The sequence below is a fragment of the Mastigoproctus giganteus genome, chromosome 4, assembly GCF_048544385.1.
Source record: "Mastigoproctus giganteus isolate SK-2022 chromosome 4, ASM4854438v1, whole genome shotgun sequence".
Classification (NCBI taxonomy): Eukaryota; Metazoa; Arthropoda; class Arachnida; order Uropygi; family Thelyphonidae; genus Mastigoproctus; species Mastigoproctus giganteus.
In genome coordinates this window covers 44,902,337-44,925,940 of record NC_143578.1, presented here as the reverse complement: position 1 = coordinate 44,925,940, position 23,604 = coordinate 44,902,337, and the positions used below count along the sequence as shown (strand labels likewise).

Here is a 23,604-nt window from a genome sequence, read left to right as displayed (position 1 = left end):
ACGTTTCACTTATTATTATTATTATTATTATTCCTTGCACCATATGGCTAATAATCCATATGGTGCAAGGAAGCCTGAGGTTTATGCTGCACCGGCATAAGCCTCAGGCTTATGCCGGTGCAGCATAAACAAAAACAAAAAAAATTTCCCATGTTACCCTGAGAGAGAGAGAGAGAGAGAGAGAGAGAGAGAGAGAGAGAGAGAGAGAGAGAGAGAGAGAGAGAGGGGGGGGGGGGTAAAAGGGAATCACCAAGAAGGCAAGAAAGAGAATACTGTAATGATGATGTCCAGCTCAGGACCCTCGGTTTGTCAAGCCCATACTCACCAGATGTGAGCCCCTGAGGCAAATTAGTCGAAACGAAAGGAGGATATGCTAGTTGCTAAAGAAAAGTATATAATATTATTAATATTATAATACAATTATGATATAGATATTATTAAGGCTTTTATTTACAGATTTATTTTGAGGTAAGTTTCGTTTTTTAAACCTTGTTTTAAATGTACTCTTCAAGCATGTTTTAAACCTTGTTTTAGGTGTACTCTTCAAGCATATTTATAATTTTTGGACACTACTTCATTTCAATATATGCTCGAAAAAGCTACCAGACCAAAAAAGCCGTGACAACAAATTTTCTTATATAATTTTTATTTTATTTTTATCACGTGAGTTGTCATTAAGTTTAAAAACCACTACCTTTAGGCATGCAGTTTTAATTTGAAATCAATTTTTGTGAGTAAGGTGAAATACGTTAAAGGAATATAGTCTCAGGGGCTCACATCTGGTGAGTACGGGCTTGGCACACACAGGGTCCTGAGCTGGATATCATCATTCTTCTCTTTCTTGGTGATTTCTCTCTCTCTTTCTCAGGGTAACTCAGATTTTTTTTTTTTTTTTTTCCTTTTCTTTTTTCCCTGGTGCAGCAAAAGCCTCAGGCTTCCTTGCACCATATGGATAATAATGATAATGATAATAACATGTACGAGTATTAATGAAATGAAAATTTCACTGTAGAAAATATATACAATTCCTGGACAACTGCCCATGTAATTATTACTACCTTATAAATCTCGTTTGAATGAAATATTCCTTATGGAGAATTTTGTATATGGAGAGGTCGTGATTAATTATGGATAATGGAATTGAAATCCATAATAAAAATTTGCTTTGTGGCGGGGGGGATGGAAATTTCGCAACACACTCAGATTTTTTATTAAAAAAAATTTGAGTGATAAAAAATCTGAGTGCATTGCAAAATTTTTTTATTAAATTTCTTTAAAAAAAAATCTGGGTGCATTGCAATTTTTTTGTAAAGCGCAAGGGCCGCATTAAAAATAAAATATAATACTGTTGTATAAGCTCTTTACAGTGACCCTATTTATAATGCCCCATCACGTTATAACGACCTCTGTGGTAGGTCAGCCGATTTACGATAAACTTAATGCTATTTTACATTAGTTAACCTAGAGATCATAATCGATTATTTCGATTATACTCATATTATCCGAATGATTCATTCAATTATGACAATCATTCGAATGATATAATCGAATTATATCATTTTATTTGATAATTTCATTAAATTATATTATTCCATTATTTCATTCGATTATATTACTCGGTTATTTTATTCAATCAATTCGTTCGATTATTGAAATCTTTTGATTACTAATTATCGATTATGGAAATCATTCGTTATGCCCATCACTAATTAAAACGACCATGAAGGACGAACATTTATTGTAGTCAAAGACGAGCTTGTAGGCTCACTGTGAGAAATTACTCGTTGGCCTAATAAATTATATACTGGTCGGCATCAATTTCCTCCCTGAAATAATTTCGACAGATTCTCGTAGGAAATATGTTCAAAAACTCAGATATGTGCTTAAAAAATTCTCATCGCCTTCAATTTTCAAATATCGTAGGTTAATGACCGAAAACCAAGAGCTGTCGTTAAAGCTTCATTTCCTACATTCCCATTTAGACTTTATTCATGAAAACTTGGGAGCGTTCTCCGATGAACACGGTGAAAGGTATTTCTCAAGCTATTTCTCAAATGGGAAAAAAGATACCAGGGAAAATGAAGTCCAAATATCTTGGGCAGACTACTGTTGGAATTTCGTAAGGGAGACACCAGTGGATGATTATAAAAAGCAAAAAAAAAAAAAAAAAACACGACAAAATAAGTGCTTTATTATCAGATAAACATTTTTGTAAATAGAATAAGGTTAACAGAACATTGTTCATTATTTAGTACTGTATATAACATTTTCTTAAAATATATGAAATCTTTTTTGCTAGGAACTTTTTGACTTTAATCCCTTCTCCCTTAAAATTGGTGGATGTTACATCAACATGGTTGCCATATTTGAATTCAGCAACATCAACTCTACAAGAATTACCCGGAATTTTAACAGGGAACTAATTTTTTTTTTTTTTGTTAATCTTGGACTAAAGTTCATTTCAGTATGTATAGCCTGTATGCTTATCCATATACCTACCAATCACAGACAAAATTAATATTTTACAAGCTGTAAATTTAAGACTAACATCGTTAATTAAACAGTTCGGCATTCCTAAGAGTACACGTTTTCTATTGACCATTCTAAAAGATTGGAAGATTAGGGGAATCGGTTGCGCTGGGTTGGATCAAAACACGAAAGGTGAAGTATATTATTCAAAAGTATCCAGTTCATGAAAGGGTACTCTTGGTTAATGATGATGCATGCAAAAAAAACGTTCCCGTAGACAGAAATCTTTTTAAAAATATGGCTGAATCACTTGCGTATCAGCCTAGTCTTTCAAAAAAGTGTACAGAGAAAGTGCAGCCGTAGACACTAAAGCTACGAAGGAGTGGAAGGATAATCATTTAAAAAATGTTTTTGTTGACATAAGACCAGAATGACATCTTCGATGCTGGCGAAACTGGCCTTTTTTTTTTTTTTAAGTTGCTGCTGGATAAAACGCTTTGATTGTCATAAAAAGTCTGCGAAGAATAAAAAAGAGATTTAGATCACAAGATGAGTGAGGAGAATAGAAAAAAAATTGCTATTTGTGCATAACTGCTACTCATTGTCAAGTGAATGGCCTACGTGCAATCACTGTTGAGTACCTGCCACCTAATATGATACTGGTTCTTCAGCCACTCGATCAAGGTGTAATCCAGTGCATCGAAGGAAAACTGTTGAAGAATGCTACACGAAATTATACTTTGTCTCGAAAACAAAACACAAATCGACGTGCTGCAGGCAATGCATTTATGTGTTTCAGCATGAGGGTGAGGTTAACGAAAAAGTGATCGCCAACTGCTTCGAACATGCTGGATTTATCGCCTTGAATAATGCAAGGAATGAAGCTTTGCACACCTCTACTTCTATTAACGTAATTCTACTAATATAATATGGTACAATCTATTAGAAGTCAAAATATGTACTGTAATATTAAATAAGAAAATGAGGATTATATATTTTGCACTGAATGTACGGTATAATACGCTTAATTTATAAATTACATACAGTATATACAACAATTACTATATACATATGTGCAGTACACATATATGTACAACTGTACATACATACAGTATATATCAAGGCCTAACCATAAACAGGAGAATTTCATTTCAGGCTAAAATAATCTGTCAAAATGCGCTGTTTCACTCGTAGAGCATGTTTTAAAAAAGAATTACTAAGGCAATTAATTCACCTTCGCAGTTAGGCCGCGCTTTAAAAACAATGACAAATTCTAATCCTTGATGAGCGTCCTCCAGCGAAATTTCTGGCTCAACCACAGCAAGTTCCTCTTCTTCATCACTACAAATTTTTTGTTCCATTATGTCTTCAATGAGTTCCTCTTCATTCGTGCATATTCTAAAACACACAGTGTCCATATCCAGTTCGACGCATTCTTCAAAACATGTTTTCCTCTAAGTTTAGACGATGATGCACCTCATTAAAATTTTCTTCATTATTATCAGATTTGTTTTTCGTGATGAAATGTTCAAGCTTTTCTCTTCCTTTTGCTGATTTTATAACCTTTCAATGTAATGATCGGTTTCTCACTTCTCTTTGCTATAAAGAACTTTGTATATGTAATAATTTATGAATATGTTTTTCTGTAAATTAAATTGTAATTTGAATATGGGGAAAACTGAGTGACTAAATAAAATATAACATCTATTAATGGATAAATGTTTTCTATTAATTATTATTTACATTTTGGATATGAAAAATTGAGGGATGCCAAATCGATCAGTTCTATTAGTGTTAGCACCAGCCACATAGTGCAAAGAAGCCATCGATTTTGTTGCACTGGCGCGAAAATATATATAAAATAAAATAAACAATAATAAAATGAATAAAAATAAATAATGAAAATAAAAAAACAAACAAATCTATACAATATAAAAAGAAAATAAACATCCTATGTTTCCCTCCTCGCGTTAACTATCAAGCTCAAAACTGAATTTCCCCAAGCATCAGCCTCAACTACTCTCGGAGGTAACTTATTCCAGTAATTAACAATACCCTGGCTAAAATAAAACTTCTTATAATCCAGTCTAAATCTCTTCCCTCATAATTTTATGGCCTCTAATTCATTTCGTATGATGTGATCAATACACGAAGGAACCAGTTTTTTCTTGCTTCCTTCGTGTATCGTGGCCGGGATATCCAACCAACCGGTTGTTTCGGCACCATCGTGATATCCAGCCCGAGACGGGAATCGAACCCGCGACCTTCGGGTTGCCAGGCAGGCACTTTACCTACCCGGCTAGCCCGGTCGGCATTCTGTAATCATTTATAACAGTGAAAATTTCGCCTTCATTCATTTTACTGCTCCCTCTCAGGATCTTTTCGTCCTCAGTCAGGGCTCCTCTAATGTGTTTGATTTCCAGGCTCTGTAGCCCATGTATTCGAAGCCTTTCCTCTTACGAGTGCCTTTTCACAAATACTACCATGCGAGTTGTCTGTTTTTAGACTCTTTCAAGAAGCTCAGTGTCTTTTCTTAAGTGAAGTCTCCATACTTGGATACTCTTTCCAAGTGGAGCCTTATATAGTAGGAATATGACCTCGCTATTTCTACAAGCAAATGTTTGATAAATTATCGTTAGGACATTATGGGAACTCTCTGCCGTCTGTCGACATTGCCCAAAGAACTTGTCCGACCGTATCGTAAAGCCCAAATCCTTTTCTTCCTCCACAGTTTTTAATTCAACCCCACCAAGTGTATAAGATATTTTGGAATTGCTATTCCCTAAGTGTAAAAGCATACGTTAAAACATAGCTGTCAATTTTCTGCCCATCCTTGAAGCCTCTCCAAGTCATAATGAAGGAGCACTGCATGGTGCTGATCATTAATGATTCTCCCGATCTTTACATCATCTGCAAATTTTGACATCGTGTCCTCTATTCCTTCATCATTTATAAAATCAGAAACAACAGTAGTTCTAGAACCGATTCTTTGGGATCTCATTTCTAACGCTCGACTAACTGAAGAATAATAATTAATCACAGCACTCTACCTCCAGCCACACTGCGATCCACCTTAGAATATTACCGTCATTCCAAAAAGTTCCAGCTTATACAGTAACCTCTCATGAAGAACTGAGTCAAATACTTTGATAAAATAAAATTTTAAAAATATATTGTTGAAATTATTTCCTACATAAAACTCTCTTGAGTAACTGTGTCAAAACAGCTAACTAGGTTGGTTAAACATGATTTTTATCTAATTAAATCGGAGCTTGCCAAAGTGGACATCGCATAGTGTCCCAAAGGGTGTCTCCAAATTTTGGAATCATACCGGCATTTGTTTTCACTCCGATTTTTTTCCGCTGCATATACTGAAGTAATTGATTAATTAAAATACAATTATTGAGTAACACATTAAAAACTTACAGTATTTATGTTTTCACGTGTTTCATACTCGGCGGTCGGTGAGCTGGACAAGCTCTTTTCTTTGAAACCTAATAACTGAAGCTGATTTTAGAGCAAGCACATTCCTCCCCCCTCTCTTTTACTTTTTATCATATCCTTTATCAGGTGTAATTTAGAGCTTAAAAATGTAAGTTATAGAATCATAAATTAGTCAAAAGAATCACGGTGTGCTAACGTTTTGTTAAATTAAAGTTTTTTTATCATTTTGGTTAACTCTTATTTCGCTGTTCCTAAACTATAACGAACAATACAATTTTTGCGCAAAAAATTGCCTCTTCCTCTATGATCTTTATGCATCCTTTATGTCCTCCGTGCGTTCGCGCGCCTTGTGCGTAATGAACGAACACTTCCTGTAGACATATAACGGTCATGATGAGCCGTCCCTGTTTCCTGTTACTACTGAACCTAGCCAGAATTAGCACAAGGTGCTTAATTGATCCCACCGAATGTTCTGGTGTATTAGTAAGAGTCAACCAAATATTGGAGTACATCTCACTTACCCTTTGTCCACGTGTCCTTCTAGTACATATGTACGCAGGATTGGGAGTTACCATAGAGATCGAATCATGATAAATACTACCGATCAACAGAGGAACAAGGGCAAGAGATGGAGAAGTAATAGCATGCCCTGTGCAAGAGCTGGCATTTTAAATGGACTCTTGAAGTTTGCTAGAGAACCTACTCTTCCATGGCCAGTCGGTTCTGTCGGTAAGTTTGTCTGTCTTCCTAATTACCGAATAAACCTAAGTTCCGTTTTACAGACAAGAACCCACGTGACTTCTTGATAGCATTTCGAATTCGTTAAAACTGATATCCGGGGGTCTAATTAAAGTATAATCTCTGTATGTCTGGAATCATGCGGTGACTCGTGTTTGTTGGTGATAACGGTTTCTAATGATTGATGGCCTTGTTACTCCTAACCGTTATCTGTTTTTCCATCTATGCTGGTGTTCCTAAGTGCATGGTAATTGGTATTTATGTGACCAGTCTAACTAAAACTGAAAGCAGTCTTCTCCGATTATTTAATGATAGGTATACCTGAAAACGTGTTGCTTTTCGATAAAGTTTTAATTCTAGTCCTGATCCCCTGTTTTGTGTACGTGTGGGAGGAGGGAGAGCTATGTTTTTCAATTATCATATCAAGCTTCAAATTAAATAAACTGAACTGTGTCGATAAAAATATCCTGTAAAGAATTTTTAGCAGTAAAAGTATACAAAGAATACCATTATAAATTATAAAGTACGTTAGAGGGGAGATATAAGACAACCTGAAAATTATTGAGCAGATCTTCTTGTCTACTTTATAAGAGAAACATTGTTAAGAGATGAGATTTTAATTTACTGCAATAATTTCAGCGCGCATTTTTTTTTTTTAGGTACTTGCTCATATACTGTATATACCTGCTAAGTGCCTACCGTCTTCATCATATCCATCCCTCCTCATGTAACAGAGGGATCCCCAGTGGACGGATTTTTATGAAATTTTGTATTTAGGCTCGTTAAAAATATTCATTGATCCAAACTAAATTTCATTAAAATCGGACTTATAGAAATCCGGCATTATTATTTCTTCTCTCCATAAAAACTGTGGCTAAATTTAGGCAACAAAGTTTTGAATTATTAATGAATTATTAAGTGTTCTATAAAGTTATAATCTTAATAATTCATTGATAAGGAGATACTATATTTACTTTTGACTTCTATTAATCACAGAATAAGGGGAAAAAACCATTTAACTTAAAGAAAAACTAGAACAGACTGCTCCCTCCCTCCCCTCAAACAACTGCAATTCGTGAATTACATATGAAAACATAGTATTAGAAATAATTCTTTCGGCTTTCGAGAGTGCTCCTCAGCGGAAACGTGGATCTTAATTTAAACTACCAGTAAGGAGTTCATTTGTTTCTGTTTTCTAGACTGTGCAGTACTTTTGTCGATTCGGTGACTCTAAACACAGTCGAAAATCATTCATTCGCGTTTATGAAGCACTGTACACAAAATTTGTGTTGACCTACAGAAGCCATATTTGTTTTGTAGATTGATAGTTATTAACGTTTATGACTAATAAAAGCCTCATAGTGGACATAGCAGAACCGTTAATTAAACTGATGCCTTAGAGTTTTGTGAGCAACTGAATTGCTTCAAAAGATGTAAGCAGGATGCAGTGAATCAACTCATATGAACAATGTTGGAGAGAATCGCGTAGTATTATGATTATCCACAGCCTATAGGAACTTTGGCAAAAATAATCTAGCAATATATATAAGCGAATTCTTAATCTATCACTCTGATTTATGATATAATGAAGTCTGCTGTACAATACTGTTAAACTATTAATAACAAATACGAACTACGCTCAAAAAGTTCCCTGAATTTTATTATAAAAGTTCATTGAATGAACAGTTGGGCTTACTAGCCTAATCACTTTCAAAGTACCTTCTTCCTGCACGCGTGCGCGCACACACACACAAGATCGATCAGTCTCGTCGGTCTTTCCAAGCTTTGCAACGTTCATTAAAATCGTGGATTTTATTTATTTATTTTTTTAGTGCACATAGGACCGCTTCGTAGTTTTCTTTGATCCACTGTAGCAAAATGACGATCCCAAAGCTAGATTTTCAGTTTAGGGAGCAGCCAGAAATCAGACGGTGCAAGATAAGGGGAGTAGGGGGGACTGCTGCATGACTGTGATTTTTTTTTTTTTTTTTTTTTTTGAAGCCAAGAACTGGTGAACTGCCATCGCCGTGTGACTGGGCACATTGTCATGGTGCAGGATCCAGCCATCCTTCCATTTTTGAGGTCGTTTTCTCCGCACATTTTCGTCGTGCACTATGCCCACATAGTTGAAAAAACGATCAGCACTTTTGACGTTGGATTTTGTTGCACAAGACTTTTTTTGGGCCGTGGAAACATCTTTGTGGATATTCAGATGATTCACCTTGGTCTCGGGTTCGTAGGCGAACACCGAATTTTCATCCCCAGTAACTACTTTTCTGATGAAGCTCGGATCCCGCCTAGATTTTCCAAACAAATTACCTGCCATGGCCTATTTAATCTTCGTCCAGCAAAGCAGTCAAATCGACCATAGAGCACACGAAATTTACGGACATAATACACAGTGGACGGCAGATGAATAAAAAAATATTCGGGTGGCTTAATATAAGTTTTTGGCCCATTTAATCGTCCGACAGCAAGGGTGGAACAAACTTTGCACACACACGCAGAATGCATCCCTAAATCTTGCGTCAGGATTGTGTGTACTAAACCCACAGGCATTCCAACTTCATGAGCAATCTCAGTAACAGTTATTCGCTTATCATTTCGCACAAGTTCCCTTCATTTAGTGACATATTCGTCGTTTCATGACGTGGAAGGGCGTCCACCGCGAGGTTCATCTTCCAGTGTTTCCTCTCCGGCTTTAAACCGATTAAACCACTCGTATACTGCTATTTTCTTCAAAGCATCATCTCCAAAAACTTTCTATAGTAGCGTCTCTGGAGCATTTTCCCAAGTTTAAAGAAGAACGTGATGTTATCACGCTGTTCAAACTGCGACATTCCGCTATGACACACCAGGTCGAGCTAGTTCTCACTTGGCATGCGTACCCAAGGTCGACGACAGCGCCCCACGAAACCTCACAGCCGTAGCGCAAACCATTTAAATACCAGTGTGCGATTCCGGGAACCTTTTGAATGTACTAAGTATTACTCTACTGTAAGAAAGTGCAACTTTTGTTCCTTCACTCATATCAAAATAACTTAATGATAATGGGCATCAGTGGCGTAAGTAAAATATAGCCAGTGTGGCCTCAGCCTGTAGGCTCATCGTAGGCTCTGACTGGAGTTAAAGATTTAGAATAACTCAATTTATAATTTATTTTTAAAAAACGACAATTGTTATTATTATTTATCAATGTCCTCCGTGACAATAGGGTGGTTTCGCCACTTTTCACTCGTTCGGAGAGGTCTGGATTCGATTCCCATCGACAATTAGAGGAATTTCTAAGGTCCTCTTCAGTTGAGACTGTAGTTAGCCGATCTCAGGTGGAGGGAGAAAGGTTTACTCCCCTGAGTTATTCCTGGTTTTTCTGCCTTCTCTGATTCCTGCAAATCGGCCCTTAAACGCACGTTTCTACAGACTTAATACATTTATACCGATATAAGTTACGCTTAGAAGCCGTTAGCATAAAAAAACCCCATGGGCTCACATCTGGTGAGTATGGGCTTGGCACACCCAGGGTCCTGAGCTGGATATCATCATTCTTATCTTTCTTGGTGATTCCCTTCTACTTCTGACTCTCTCTCTCTCTCTCTCTCTCTCTCTCTCTCTCTCTCTCTCTCTCTCTCGGGGTAATTCAGATTTTTTTTGGTTGGTGCAGCATAAGCCTCAGGCTTCCTTGCACCATATGGCTAATAATAATAAAAAATATAATAATATCTAAATCAATTATTATAAAAGCCTCTTTTATTATAAAGGCATCACTCGTGGATAATAATTATTTTTTTTAAATTTAATTAATGGCATAATTCATTCAAAAATATTATTCAGTGCTCCTGGAATTGTAATTAATATTACAATATAATTATAAGTTAATTATTTTTATGAAAACAAAGGCGCATTCTGATGTTTGGCCATAGGTGTGTGTCAAAATTCTTAGTTACGCTTATGAGGAACGTTTTCATATCCAAAATCCGAACTTAACTGATGGTTATCGAACAGATGAGAGTGGACGGAGTTGGACCACCCATCGTCATTAATATCACTGTCTGTTACGCACATTTCGTATTACAGAATTACACACATCATTTCGAAAATAATTTATTCATACCGTTTTCCCTAAGAGGATTTTTTACGTTTTCAAAATCTTGTGATATCGGGTCAAGTTCCATTCATTTGACGCCAAAAAACTTCTGTATAAGATAAACTTACATATCCAACTATTCAGTGCGTGCAGTAATCAGGGATGTATCATCCGAATGTGCACCAGGTACGACTAGACCCAGAGGCACGAGTACAAGGGAGCCCACCTGATAAGTAAAGGTAAGTGGGAATTCGTCAGTATATGCTAGTATATTGTGTTTATAAACTGCGTGCTTTCCATGGTCGGTTGATCTATTTGAGAGAAGGAAAATTTCATGTTTATTTCGGGAGAATAAGCATGAAACTTCGCCAACACTGACTAACTAGGGCGGAGCGTGAAAAAAATTCATAAGTATTCCTCCGATCCCGACAGAAATTGAATCCAGGGCTTATTGTAGTGTGAAAGAATATTGGTCATGAACTGGTTACAGCCAATGGTTACACACAGAAAGGGTGGGTAAAAGAGCGCGACTTTATCCTTTTCACCGAGGTCAATTGTATACTACATTCACATTCTACGTCATGAGGAATCCACTTCTCTCTCTCTATTTTTTTTTCCCCTTTTTTAAAGGAGAACCTCTGGGAGTCAGAGTCCAGAAGCAACTGAATCGTTCTCGATACCTTAGATAAGCAGTGCTTGGGAAATCTTCACTGTTCTCAAAACAGTTTCGTTATTAAAAAGTGTTGAATTTTTTCATCTGATAACTGAGAAAGCCACCGCAGAAGACTAAATGTTTATGCTCCTGGAACCAGTTCTGTACAATTCTGGCCTTGTGACATGGCATATTACGCTGTTGGAAGAACCCATCCGCAGATATTGAACCACAAAGGGATGCGCCCGATGGAAAACAATTTCCAATCTGTAGTATCCAAACGGTATCAAGAGCCTCATTGTGTATCACAAAAACACACTTCACACCATTACATCACCACTACCAGCCAAGATTGTTGACACCTAGCAGAATGGGCCCATGGATACATGTTATTTTCGTCAAATTCTGGTCCTGCCATCAGTGTGAAACAGCAGGAACCGGGATTGGTCACAATAAGCAACGTTCTTCCAATCTTCCACTAACCAGTGGTGGTACATGTGAAGTATAAATTCACTAAGTACTCAGGAGATGAATTCTGATATCTTGTAAGCCTTCCAAATCGGCTGTCCTGCATTTATTTAGAGTGCTTCGATAAAATATAGAGCATAAACCCCTTATAATCACAGAATCGTAGTTTCGAAACACGATATCATATTTTCGACATCACGAAATCAATATCTTCTTTCATAATGTTCATTTAAAGTCAAAATATAGAGAGATCATATACTTCATACACTCATAGACATAATTAAAATACCAAGAACAGAGTATAATGGAAAGTGCACCGGTGTGCAAAAGCTAAGGAACGCATCAAGGTCGTCTGTAAATTTTGTGGAAACTTAGGCAAAAACATTACGCAGAGCTTTTAGTTTTAAAATACTCACTATATTGCAGTTAATGAATATTTTTATTTTCATGGTACTGTATACATTTAAAAATTATTTATATGAATGCACAGTTGGTAGAATCGCCGGTTCACAGTTGGTTCAAGTCCCGTCAATGACGCGGCAGATCAACGTTAAAGTACACAAATAATCAGCTGGATCAAACGTATTGAACACAAATAATCATTGCAAAAGGACAGAAATATATACATACACCATAAAACTTATTGTCAGAAACTAAATTTTACTTAATTTTTCAGACGAGCAACAAAATCCCTATTTAGCGCTCCTATCTACTAAACAAGGAAATAAACTCAGCTTGGTTCAGATCTTGATTCACTTAAAGCAATTGTGGGGATCATCTGTACCTCGCGTGCTACACGTTAGGGTTGTTGTAGTAGGGTTTTAGGAGCACCAGCAACAAAGGCCATGTTGCTCCATATATACTGTCTGTAAATTGCGTGCGTTCTTGTGGTCGATCTTCTGTTTGCTGGATGAAAAACTTGAGTTTCAGGGAATAGAAACCATGCTACCCTCTCCTGAGACCGACTAACTCAGCCACTTTGTGAAAAAGCCCCATAAAAATTCCTTACGTTATCGACGGACTCGAGTTCGGGTCTTTTCCACGCGGTGAGGAGCGGATGGCGATTCTACCAACTGTGCTACCCACGAGGGCACACGTTTGCGTTTCTTGCTGTTGTAAATATATTTTTGAGACTGGAGTATAGATGAGGCATCAAAGGTCACAAAAAAACTGCGTCTTTCATAGTTTATTATTGTGTGCGGAATCATCGGATGAATATCAATGTGTTTGCTAGTTTAGTGCGCATCTACGAGTGCAGGTGTTTTATTATTATTATTTTTTTTTTTTTTTTTTGAAGCGCACAGCTCTTATCCAGTTTTTGAATACATATTTAAAACACGCTCTCATACAAATTTTGTATGTATGAACATTATAATCGTGGCTCTTTTTCTCTGTAGCCAATTACAATATTTATTTACTGAGCTCTTAATTGTTCATAAATGAATTAATTTGCGTATCATTTACCTTTTTAATTAACGTATCCAACAATCTTCGTTAACGTATTCAATAATTATTTTATAAATAATAAGCTATTTATAACGTAATAAATTACGTTATAAATAATTCGTAAATTAGTTTCGTGAAAACTGAATTTAGGTTTTTATAACGACCAAAGTTCCCTATCACCCCCCTGCAGATTTTCGCTTTTATTTTTAACTGCCATGTACATTTATTATTGAATTTTAAATGTTGGATGTGAAACAGTAAAAAGATATGAAATAATATAAAAAGTAACACTGTTTGAAATAGAATATAGCCTCCCCCCTTTGATTTTTAACTTCCCCACGATAGTTAAAAAGTTATTTGAAGTAATGAATCAAAAAAAGTCCTCTTTCCGTAGTGATGGTCATGTATGATTCACTCTCTTATAAGTCAGTTTTTTTTGTTTTTTTTCTGAGTAGGCACGGAATTTTTGAGATGAAATCATTCACGCTGTTCCAATATTACTATGAATCACCTGGTTCAATAAGTGTTGTCACACACTAGTAACTACAAATAGTCAAGTAACTACTATTTTTTTGATATATATTCACGAATGTGGATTTTTTTTTTTTTTTTACGAAATTCGAATATATAGCGTGATATCACAAATATATAGCGTTAGATATCAAATTATGTATATTAGTGAAACTATTCCAGTTCTTTTTAAGAAAAAAAATTCGTGTTAAAAAATCGAAAGCCTCTTACAGCCTTGAAAAAAGAAAGAAAAAACCTATTCTGTTATTATTTTTTTATTATTTACACATGACGTTTACTCATGTGGCAGTGAATTCGTAATTATTTCGACAGTTAATGAAATTTCATTCATTGCATTTCAACCATTAACCTATTTCGTTATTCCTCTTTCATTAACCTATATAGTCTTAACGTACTATTTAATTAGATAACTAAACTAACGTTATGTAATCAAATTATACATTAAGACGGTATAACTTATTATCATAATTACGTTATGGTATCACACACACACAAGTCAGTTCAAGCATTTACCATAAACGAAAACAAAACACTGGACAATAGAAGGAAGACATTGCAAAAGGGAAAATTCTGCTGCTAGTTACATTCATTCGAAGAAGCCATTGGATAACAGTCAACTTTTGTTTATTACAGCGCCCCTTTCTCAAAGTTTCACATAATAAATTTTCATATTTACAGTACTTAGCTTAGCAAAATTTCAAATACAATAGACCTTTTAAAACCATAACCTTCGGGGGTGATCTTTTCCGGATCTTGGAACTTTCCAGTTTTTAGATGGCCACATTATTAAAAAAAAAAAAAAAAAAAAAAAATACCGGTACTGCTCTGTACTGTAAATTTGTTTATAGTACAATTACCATGATATAGGCCTACATCTTATATCCAGCAAAATAAAGTACATAAATTATTTTCTCTTCCCACATCTATCGTGCATAATTAATGATTAATCTTCTAACTATTAAACTCTTAATATAATAACTTAACATAAATTAAATGATTTGACAAAACTTCTTTATCTGTAATTTACGACCTTTTTAATATGAAGGGAAGATACCGCTTTAATTTTAATATCTCTTAATTCTTTAATATAAAGTACCTCTTTAATATATACTGAAGTATAGGAGAGATGTGAAAATTAAAAAGTGAAAATTTAATATAAATTAAAATCTTTTAATTTATATTAAAATTTGCATAAGTAGAAGCTCCGCTATTGATGGCATTTCTCCAACTTGTTCTCAAAACGTGTGCACATGATATATTCACGAATGTGCATCCTATTTATGTAGATCCTATACAGGGTGATTCACTACCAGTGCGACAAACTTGCAGGAGGTGTAGGGGGCACAAAGACTAATCGGAATCACATAGCATTGCAGGGTCCGAAATGCCTTTGTCATGCGGTAGAGGACGTTGAACGGGAGGTCGCGTGAACAGCGATCCCGCTGGAAGTCAGCATTTGCGAATCGTTTCTGTTGAAGAAACCAAGTAGCAAAAGTCCTCCGGAGTGGATAATCCGCAGGCTCCAATGATTGGACGCGTTGCAGATGGTATTAACTCATTTGGTTTGTTGACAGTATCCTCCATACAGTGGATTGGGAAATATCCAATCGTTGACCTATCGCTCGAGTATTCGAGGATTGCCTTCTGCAAGACGTAGGACATTCTCCTCATTATCTGGCGTCCTCGTCGTTCGCTCTCGATTCATGGTACCTCTCGTGAAACAACCAGTCTCACGTAACCTTCTCATCATACGATTAAAATCGTATGATGAGGAGCACGCCTGTGCGGGAAATGTTCCTGGTACAAGCGCAGAGCGGCGCGCCCGTTACAGTCCGCAGCTTCATACGCGAGGTGCATGTCGGCCAGTTCAACGTTTGAATACTCGTCCATCCTACTGCCTCGGGAACCGGTTCGCAAATGCTGACTTCCAGCGGGATCGCTGTTCACGCGACCTCCCGTTCAACGTCCTCTACCACATGACGAAGGCATTTCGGACCCTGCAATGCTATGTGATTCCGATTCGTCTTTGTACCCCCTACACCTCCTGCAAGTTTGTCGCACTGGTAGTGAATCACCCTGTATAATCCTATTCTATGTAGCCTTTTTACATTTCCTTATTCCACCGTGTTTTTCCATATGCTTTGAAATTTGCTCACTTCCAGTCAGTTGCTAAAAAGGATGATAAATCCCTGCTATACAATTATCGTCCCATTGCACTTACTTCTAATCTTTTAAAAGTAATGGAGAAATCCATTAACCGCCAACTTCTAAACTATCCAGATACCTTCCACTTGATCAATGATCGCCAATATGGATTCTGTCAGTGTCTACCAACTAGTGATATACTGGCTTATGTTATCCATCTATCGACAAATTCAATGGAAACGTTTGATGAAACTCAAGCAGTTGCTCTTGACATTTCAAAGGCTTTTAATCCTGTTTGGTATAAAGGTCTTCTAAATAAGCTCCCATCTTATAGTTTGACAACTGTTTTTTTGTAATTGGGTATCCAGTTTTCTCTGTGACCGTTCACTGCGGTGTTGTTAGACGGCTCTGTCTTGTAACTTCTCCACTAATGCTGCTGTTCCCCAAGGTTCAGTTCTTTTTACCACTCTTTTCATCTTGTATATTAAAGACCTTCTTTCATTGACTGGAAAGCCTATTCATAGTTTTGCTGATGATAGCACATTGCATTCCACCTTCCCCCTGCACAAACAGCTTCAATTTCTCGAATATCCTCTAATAATTCCTTAAATGCTGATCTCCAGGTAATTCTCCAGTGGGGCAAAAATAACTTAGTTAATTTCAATCCTTCTAAAACTCAGTTCTGTTTTATATCTCGCAAAAAAGATCCTTCTACTTCTATGATTATCTTCGACAACGCTCAGATTTCTAGACAAGATCACATAATCTCTATTAGGGATTACCCTGACTTCTAATCTCTCTTGGCATAAGCACATCACAAATATTGCTTAGTTTGATCGAAATAACTGGGTTTACTCCTCTCTCGGTGTTATTTTTCTTCTAAACTGCTACTTACTTTGCACAAATCTCAAATCCGCCCTATCATGGAATATTGTTCCCACATCTGGGGCAGTTCCCCCATAACCTCTTTCAGGCGTCTAGTCTCCATTCAAAGGAGGCAGTTAGGTTAATTACTGATACATCTCTTACAAAGTCTCTCCACAGTTTTTTGTCTCATAGACGTTCTGTTTATATTATGACTTTTCTATAGATACTTCCAGGAGCAATTCTTCTGAATTGGCTTCTATAATTCTCTCTCGAATTAAGTGCCGAAACCAATTAGTATCCCTTTACTGTCCAACATCAAACTCCCAGAACCAACTTTTCTTCTTCCTCATTTATTACATCAACTTCCGTTTTCTGGAAAAACCTCCCTCTACACGTATTTCCTGAAAATTACAATCTACAGATATTCAAATCTAATATCAACAAGTATATTCTTTCATTTTCTCAACCTTCAACCCATGGACGATATTAAGTGATATAGATTCTAATACCGTTCGTGTTTGGGATTTTTATCAAAAAAATCCTCTTAGTATAAAAACTTAACACAAATTCCGCCTTTTTGGAAAAATAAAATAATCTACTGGTTCCTTAAAAGAGTTATAAAGTTGGAACCTCCGTAAAAGGTTCCAATTTAACCATGTAACCAACGCACTTATTCTTTGGTGAAGTTTCAACCTCACTTTGGAGGTCGAAATCTAGTATGCGTAACTCTGACAAGGACTTCCAGACTCGTCCGACCGCAAACGGACTAAGCCGTAGGACAGGGGTCGGCAACCTGTGGCTCTGAGCATGTAACTGCAGCTTCTTAACTTTTAGCCCACATGAAGCACAATATGGAGTTAGAGGACTTAAAAATCAAGAACATGTGGAGTGCAAGACTAAAATGCCTTAAAACTGAAATTGAGGATTTGGACAGGCAAAAGGCTGCCCTTGAAATTCTACACAAATGGATGGCGATAGTTGAAAAAGCAATACCAAATTGTGTTCGTTCGATACGTGGAGTAGCTTACTGGACACATAAATTTGAAAATATTTGCATTTTTGAACTTCTCTCAGTGTTTGGTTCGACGTATTTCTGCAGGAAAATACTGTATTTTCGAGCATGAACTATATTAAAAATACACCAAGAAACCGTCTGAACAATGCAAGTCTCTCAGCATGTTTAAAGATGAAAATTACGGCATACTCGCCTGATGTTGAGAGACTCACTCAAGACGTTCAGCAATAGAAATCACATTAATTCGTACCTAATTGGATGTTTGTTACGTTTTTTCAGTATTAATAAATAATATTTCAAAAAATATATTTTTTTAATAAAACACCTTCCTATTCTATTCCATTTCTTAAACCCCTCTCCTCATCCACCTTGAGCTGAGGTGCGGCTCTTCGGATTCTCTTTTTTTAAAATTAGATCAAAAATGGCTCTTCACTCAAAAAAGGTTGCAGACCCCTGTCCTAAGTGAAAGTTCAAGCAAAACCTGCTGTGACCTGGTTTCTAGTTGCATCCGTGATTTCCTTCAATAAACAGCACAAGATCATCAGTATATGCCACCATCTCTCTCTATGCGCGAAGTTAAAATCTGGTGTAGGTTACATATACTGACTGTATTAGGAACCAAAACAAGGACAATGGTCTTCAAGGGTAATTTTTCAAGTAGAAGACCCCCAGTTGTGAGAATGAATTGGTCGAGCCTAAAATCGGCAAGGCAATTAAAATATCTAGGCATTATATTTGACAGATTTTTGACTTTCAACTCACATGTTACTTATCCGAAAAGGTGAGGAAATTTATTGGGATGATTACTGGAATCACTAAGGTTGGCTGGGGAATAAAAGGTAAGGCGCTGGACTTGCTATATGAATGTGTATTTATCCCCATGGTAACATATGGTGCACCAATCTGGTTTGAGTGTGTAAGTGGAAAAGTATTTACTAGAAAGCTCAGTTCTATTCAAAGAGTAATGCTCCTTAGGATGTGCATGGCATGCAGTACATTTTTTTTTATATTTAGGCCACCCGAATAATTAAATTCATCTGCCATGCTATGTCTTATGTCTGTTAATTGCATGTGTTCTATGGTCGATTTGTCTGTTTTGCTGGACGAAAAACCCCAGTTTCTGGGGGGAAAAACTTTGCTATCTACGCTTGAGACCGACTAATTCAGCCACGGAGTGAAAAAAGCCCATTAAAGTTCCTCGCGTCATCGACGGGATTCGAACCCGGGCCTTTTCCACCCGTTGTGGGGAGGACGGCAAGGCATGCAGAACTGTGTTGACCCCAGCTTTGCAGGTTGTGACTGGAAAATTGCCTATTGATCTGCATTTGGTGTATTGTGCATGGTCTTACTTCATCTGCCGTGGCATTCCCTGTTCTTTTCTGAATATAGAGGTGGACATCTGCAGATCCCAGGAAAGAAAGGGCAAGAATCTGGGATGCCTTGGTAAAAGTCTGGCAAGAGCGCTGGAGTGTTTGTGATAAAGGGCAGATTACACAAAAATTTTTCCCAGATTTAAGAAATGCAGCCTCGATAAAATTCAAATGGTTTGCCCCAAACTGACAAGTTATCTTCTTATTGACTGGTCATGGTTCGATTTTTTTTTTTTTTTTTATGTGAACCCCAAACACGAGAGGTATTAGAACCTATAGTACTTAGTACCGTGCTTGGGTTGATTAATGCAAAGTTGCGTGATTTAGGAATTACTGAAAGATCTAGTTGCCATTGGGGGCGAAAGAGAATCATGGGAACATATTATGTACAACTGTGAGGAGTACAGCGATCTACGAATTTAATTTGTATCCCGGGTTAGTTATCTCAATCTTATGGCAGAAGGCTGCGAGACAAATCTAGTTGATAAACAGAACTTCCTGGCTTTCCAAGCCTTTGCAACTGCAATATTTCTTAGGCGGAAGACTGTTCTTCATCTGGAATCCTTGTAATGCGGTATGGTGTAGTGCCGAATTACCTAAAGTTCTGTGAAATCGTGGAGGCTTGAGTCGGCTATATCCACTGCAACTCCAGCTCCTGGTGCTGGCATTTCTATTCTCGGTAGTTCCTGGCACTGCTGGCTTTCCAGCAGACTGGGAATAGATGTAGCTCTTTCCAATGAAGTTTGGACTTTGTCTGAAATTTAATTATATGCATATTTATTTTTTTATGTAATTTGATTATTTTCAGTTTGTTCATATCAATCTTTTTTGGTCATAGCAGGTTTTTTCCCTACCTGTACTCGGGCAAACAGGAGAGGGAGTATATAAGAGTACTGCTAAATTATGTGTAACTGACAGCGGGGTTGCCATTGGTTGGCTGGGATCGCTTTAACTAATAAATATCAGTGTCCTAAGTGAAAGAACCATAATTTGGAAGCAGAATCCCTCCAGAATTTCGAAATCAATAACTACTGGAGTTATTGATCTCGAAAGTTTAATCTACTTGCACACCATCAGGCATCTCTCATATTGTGGAGTTATACTTCATAATTGGATTGTCATTATTGCAACACCAGGGTACCTGCCCAACCACCGATAAGAAGCCAATAAGTTTCGAAACGGTGACGTTTGAGTGGTAGAATCCACCAAGAATAAGTAACAACAGTGTTGTCCGTTGGTGAAGCGTTACTTATTCGAGGTAGTACAATATCATGGCACTCGATGTGAAGGTATTCACAATATGAGATGTACTTAAATGATGCATTTATACTAACGTGTACGTCAGCTAACCTCTACGCAACCTGAGGCTTTAGCCCAAAGATGCTTTTAAGTTTAATCTACTGAAGTTCTCCATGGTGGTATTCTCTCCGCAGTTCGTTTCATGGCACTGCTTGTTCCATTTGCTGTCAACAGATGTGATACAGTCATTTATGAAGAGGATGTGAAGTTACTCGAGAGAACTGGTGATAAAAAAAAAAAAAAAAAAATATATATATATATATATATATATATATATATATACTGTATTATATTAGGGTCACTCGTAATTCAAACAGTTTGTCACCTCTTTACTTTTAACAACTCATTTATGGTGGCTACCAGGACTGTCATTTGAACGATTTTGTTCAAACAACAAAATTCTACAAATTATTTTTAAGCACAGATTTTTAAGATAAATTCTTTCTTCTGCTTTTTTTGTGTTATCAGAATCATAGCTTGTAATACGGCATCAAAGTTCGTATTGCTAGTAAGTTGCTGTTGAAATAAGTGTTATGCAGATAACTTCAATATAAAATTTACAAAAACGCTCTAAAGGCATTTTAAAATGTTTGATATGATATAATACAGTGAGGTCTTGGAATGACGAGTACACTGGGCTTACAAACACCAAAAGACGGCCTGTTGGCGGCTACTCATACTTACATGTATGTATGTATATATGTATATTTTTGCATGCTTGTACATTATTTTATTATGTTAATACAATTATCATATCAAGTCTGCGCGGTAGCACAGTGGTATCGTCACCGTCCTCCCCACACCGGGTGGAAAAGGCCTGGGTTCGAATCCTGTCAATGACGCGAGGAACTTTAATGGGTTTTTTTCACTCCGTGGCTGAGTTAGTTGGTCTCAGGCGTAGATAGCAAGGTTTTTCTCCCCAGTAACTGGGTTTTTTTCGTCCAGCAAAACAGGCAAATCAACCATAGAACATACGCAATTTATAGACCCAAATATGGGTTAATGTATTTAATTTACGGGTAACCCTAAAATAATAATTTTAATACAATTATCATATATACGCCTGTCATACCCTCTGTTTCATACTGGCCCATGGCTTCCTGCCGTGAAAGACCGTTCATTTGTTACTTCAAGGCTATGGTGCATACAGTAAAGTTTATTTATTTATTACTAGCAGTTTTATACAATCATATTCCCCTGCTTTTAGTATAACTAGATGACACCACCCAGCTCGGAACTGTCCATACCAAATGTAACAATAATAAATTATTATTCAATATCAAATTCTTATCGTTTTAAATATACATATTAAAGCAACGGCTAAGCCACACCTTGAATACTGCATACCGGTTGGAAACCTCGTTTTTGGAAGGACGCAGATCTATAGTAAGCAACCGACTCACTGGAGGAGAGGGAAAGAGACAAAAAAGTATTCTCCCCAAGAAAGAGTAAACTAAACGCAGATGATATTTTACTCTTTACCAAGCAGTACACACAAATTGAAGTACACTTCCTCCTAGCCCTAGTTGGTACCACAGTTGTTATAATCACCATCATCCTTACACCAGGTAGAGAGAGAGAGAGAGAGAGAGAGAGAGAGAGTTCGAACCACGTCAGTGACACGAGAAATTTGTATGTATCTTTTTCGGAAACTCGGGTTTTTCATCCAGCAAACATGAAATATGACCCAAGTTGCAGATATGCTTAACACCCAACACAACTTCCTCCTAATGCTGTTGAAGTGCTAGGAAGTTGAAATAAATTTAAAGGAATGGATTAAGAGATGGGGGGGGGAGAAAGCGAGATACAAGGTTTTTTTTTTGCTAATATTGTCTAAAAAAAACACAACTTGCTTCCTTTCATTATTCAGCCAATACTAATACTAATATCTTAACTAATATTAAACTATACTGTCCTCCTACATGTATTTGGCCACCTCATTTCTGGAAGTAACAGGTTATAAGTTAATTCCAGACATCACATGGTAGGTACAGAAACAGTACCAAGGTGTTACAAGCAGAATATAAAAGATATACTTAATTCTGTTAATAAAATATCATAAACACATTTGTTTGCATACAAACAGCCAACGTTCTTATGATTTAACCAGAATGGTGTCCAAAGACTGAAACTGAAATGAGTTATCTGAAACTATAAATTAACTCCTCTCTGGCATAGCCTCATTCAACTCATTTAATAAAGAAAGTAAGAATCAATTTTTATCCTCATTAAAGATTAACTTTATTTACTAAAATTGTTTTGTCAATGATAAACAGGAATTTTGCGAATAGGGACAACGTCACGATTATCACCTTTCTAGAGCTGCATACAGATTTGAAAGCTTCATTTTAGAAAGGAACCTACCTCTCCCTCTACCTTGGAGGAGGTAGGTCCGCTGAAGCGACTTTCGCAATTATTATTATTATTATTATTGTAATTTATTACAATTATTATGCCGGCCTCCCAGCGTGATGGAGACGCGTTCCATCTCGCCAAGGGCGGGACTCGAACCCGGGTCCGTCAGGATGGTAATCCATTATAACCATGAGTTGTCGCACTTATTATTATTCGATATGAAGGAAGCAGAGAGAAAATTTCTTTTCATTTTATGTACATGTATTAAACTAAAAGAAAAATCTATTTATGCCAAAAATACAAGTTCTGATAACGTCTTAAAAACATTTCGTGATCCCCTGTTGCTCGCCGCTGATATACAAGGGCACTTGTATTGAATAAACAACATTAAAAAATTGGAGTAATATGCTAAACCCTTAGTGTAATTACGAGGTTACTTGTATTCAGAGAACATACTGTGCTTGTTTATGTTGGCCCCAGGAAATTATGGGAATTGTTTGATATAATATCATACTTCTAAAGTAGTTATCTCATTTATCACATTGTTCTACAATTTGAAAATGAACATAAATATTGTACTCTGTAATCAACAGAATGTATGAAACTAAAATACATTATAATTTATAGGTAAAGGATGTTCCATGCAGTCTTGCTATTACGTTTATTTGTCACAGTATTTCCAGGGTATTCTCAGTATTCCTAGCTTAATCAATAAGCTAAA

At 36.6% G+C, this 23,604-nt stretch overlaps 1 protein-coding gene across 1 annotated transcript in view; it reads left to right on the top strand.

Moving 5' to 3' along the window:
* Positions 1–6,338: 6,338 nt before the first annotated feature.
* The window catches only part of LOC150086682 (monocarboxylate transporter 12-B-like), a 103,242-nt gene continuing 85,976 nt past the window's right edge, over positions 6,339–23,604 (top strand). The window contains exon 1 of the mRNA XM_090371524.1: positions 6,339–6,642. Within this exon, the coding sequence (XP_090227650.1) occupies positions 6,381–6,642 (262 nt within the window). The 5' untranslated portion in view covers positions 6,339–6,380. The remainder of the gene's footprint in view (positions 6,643–23,604) is intronic.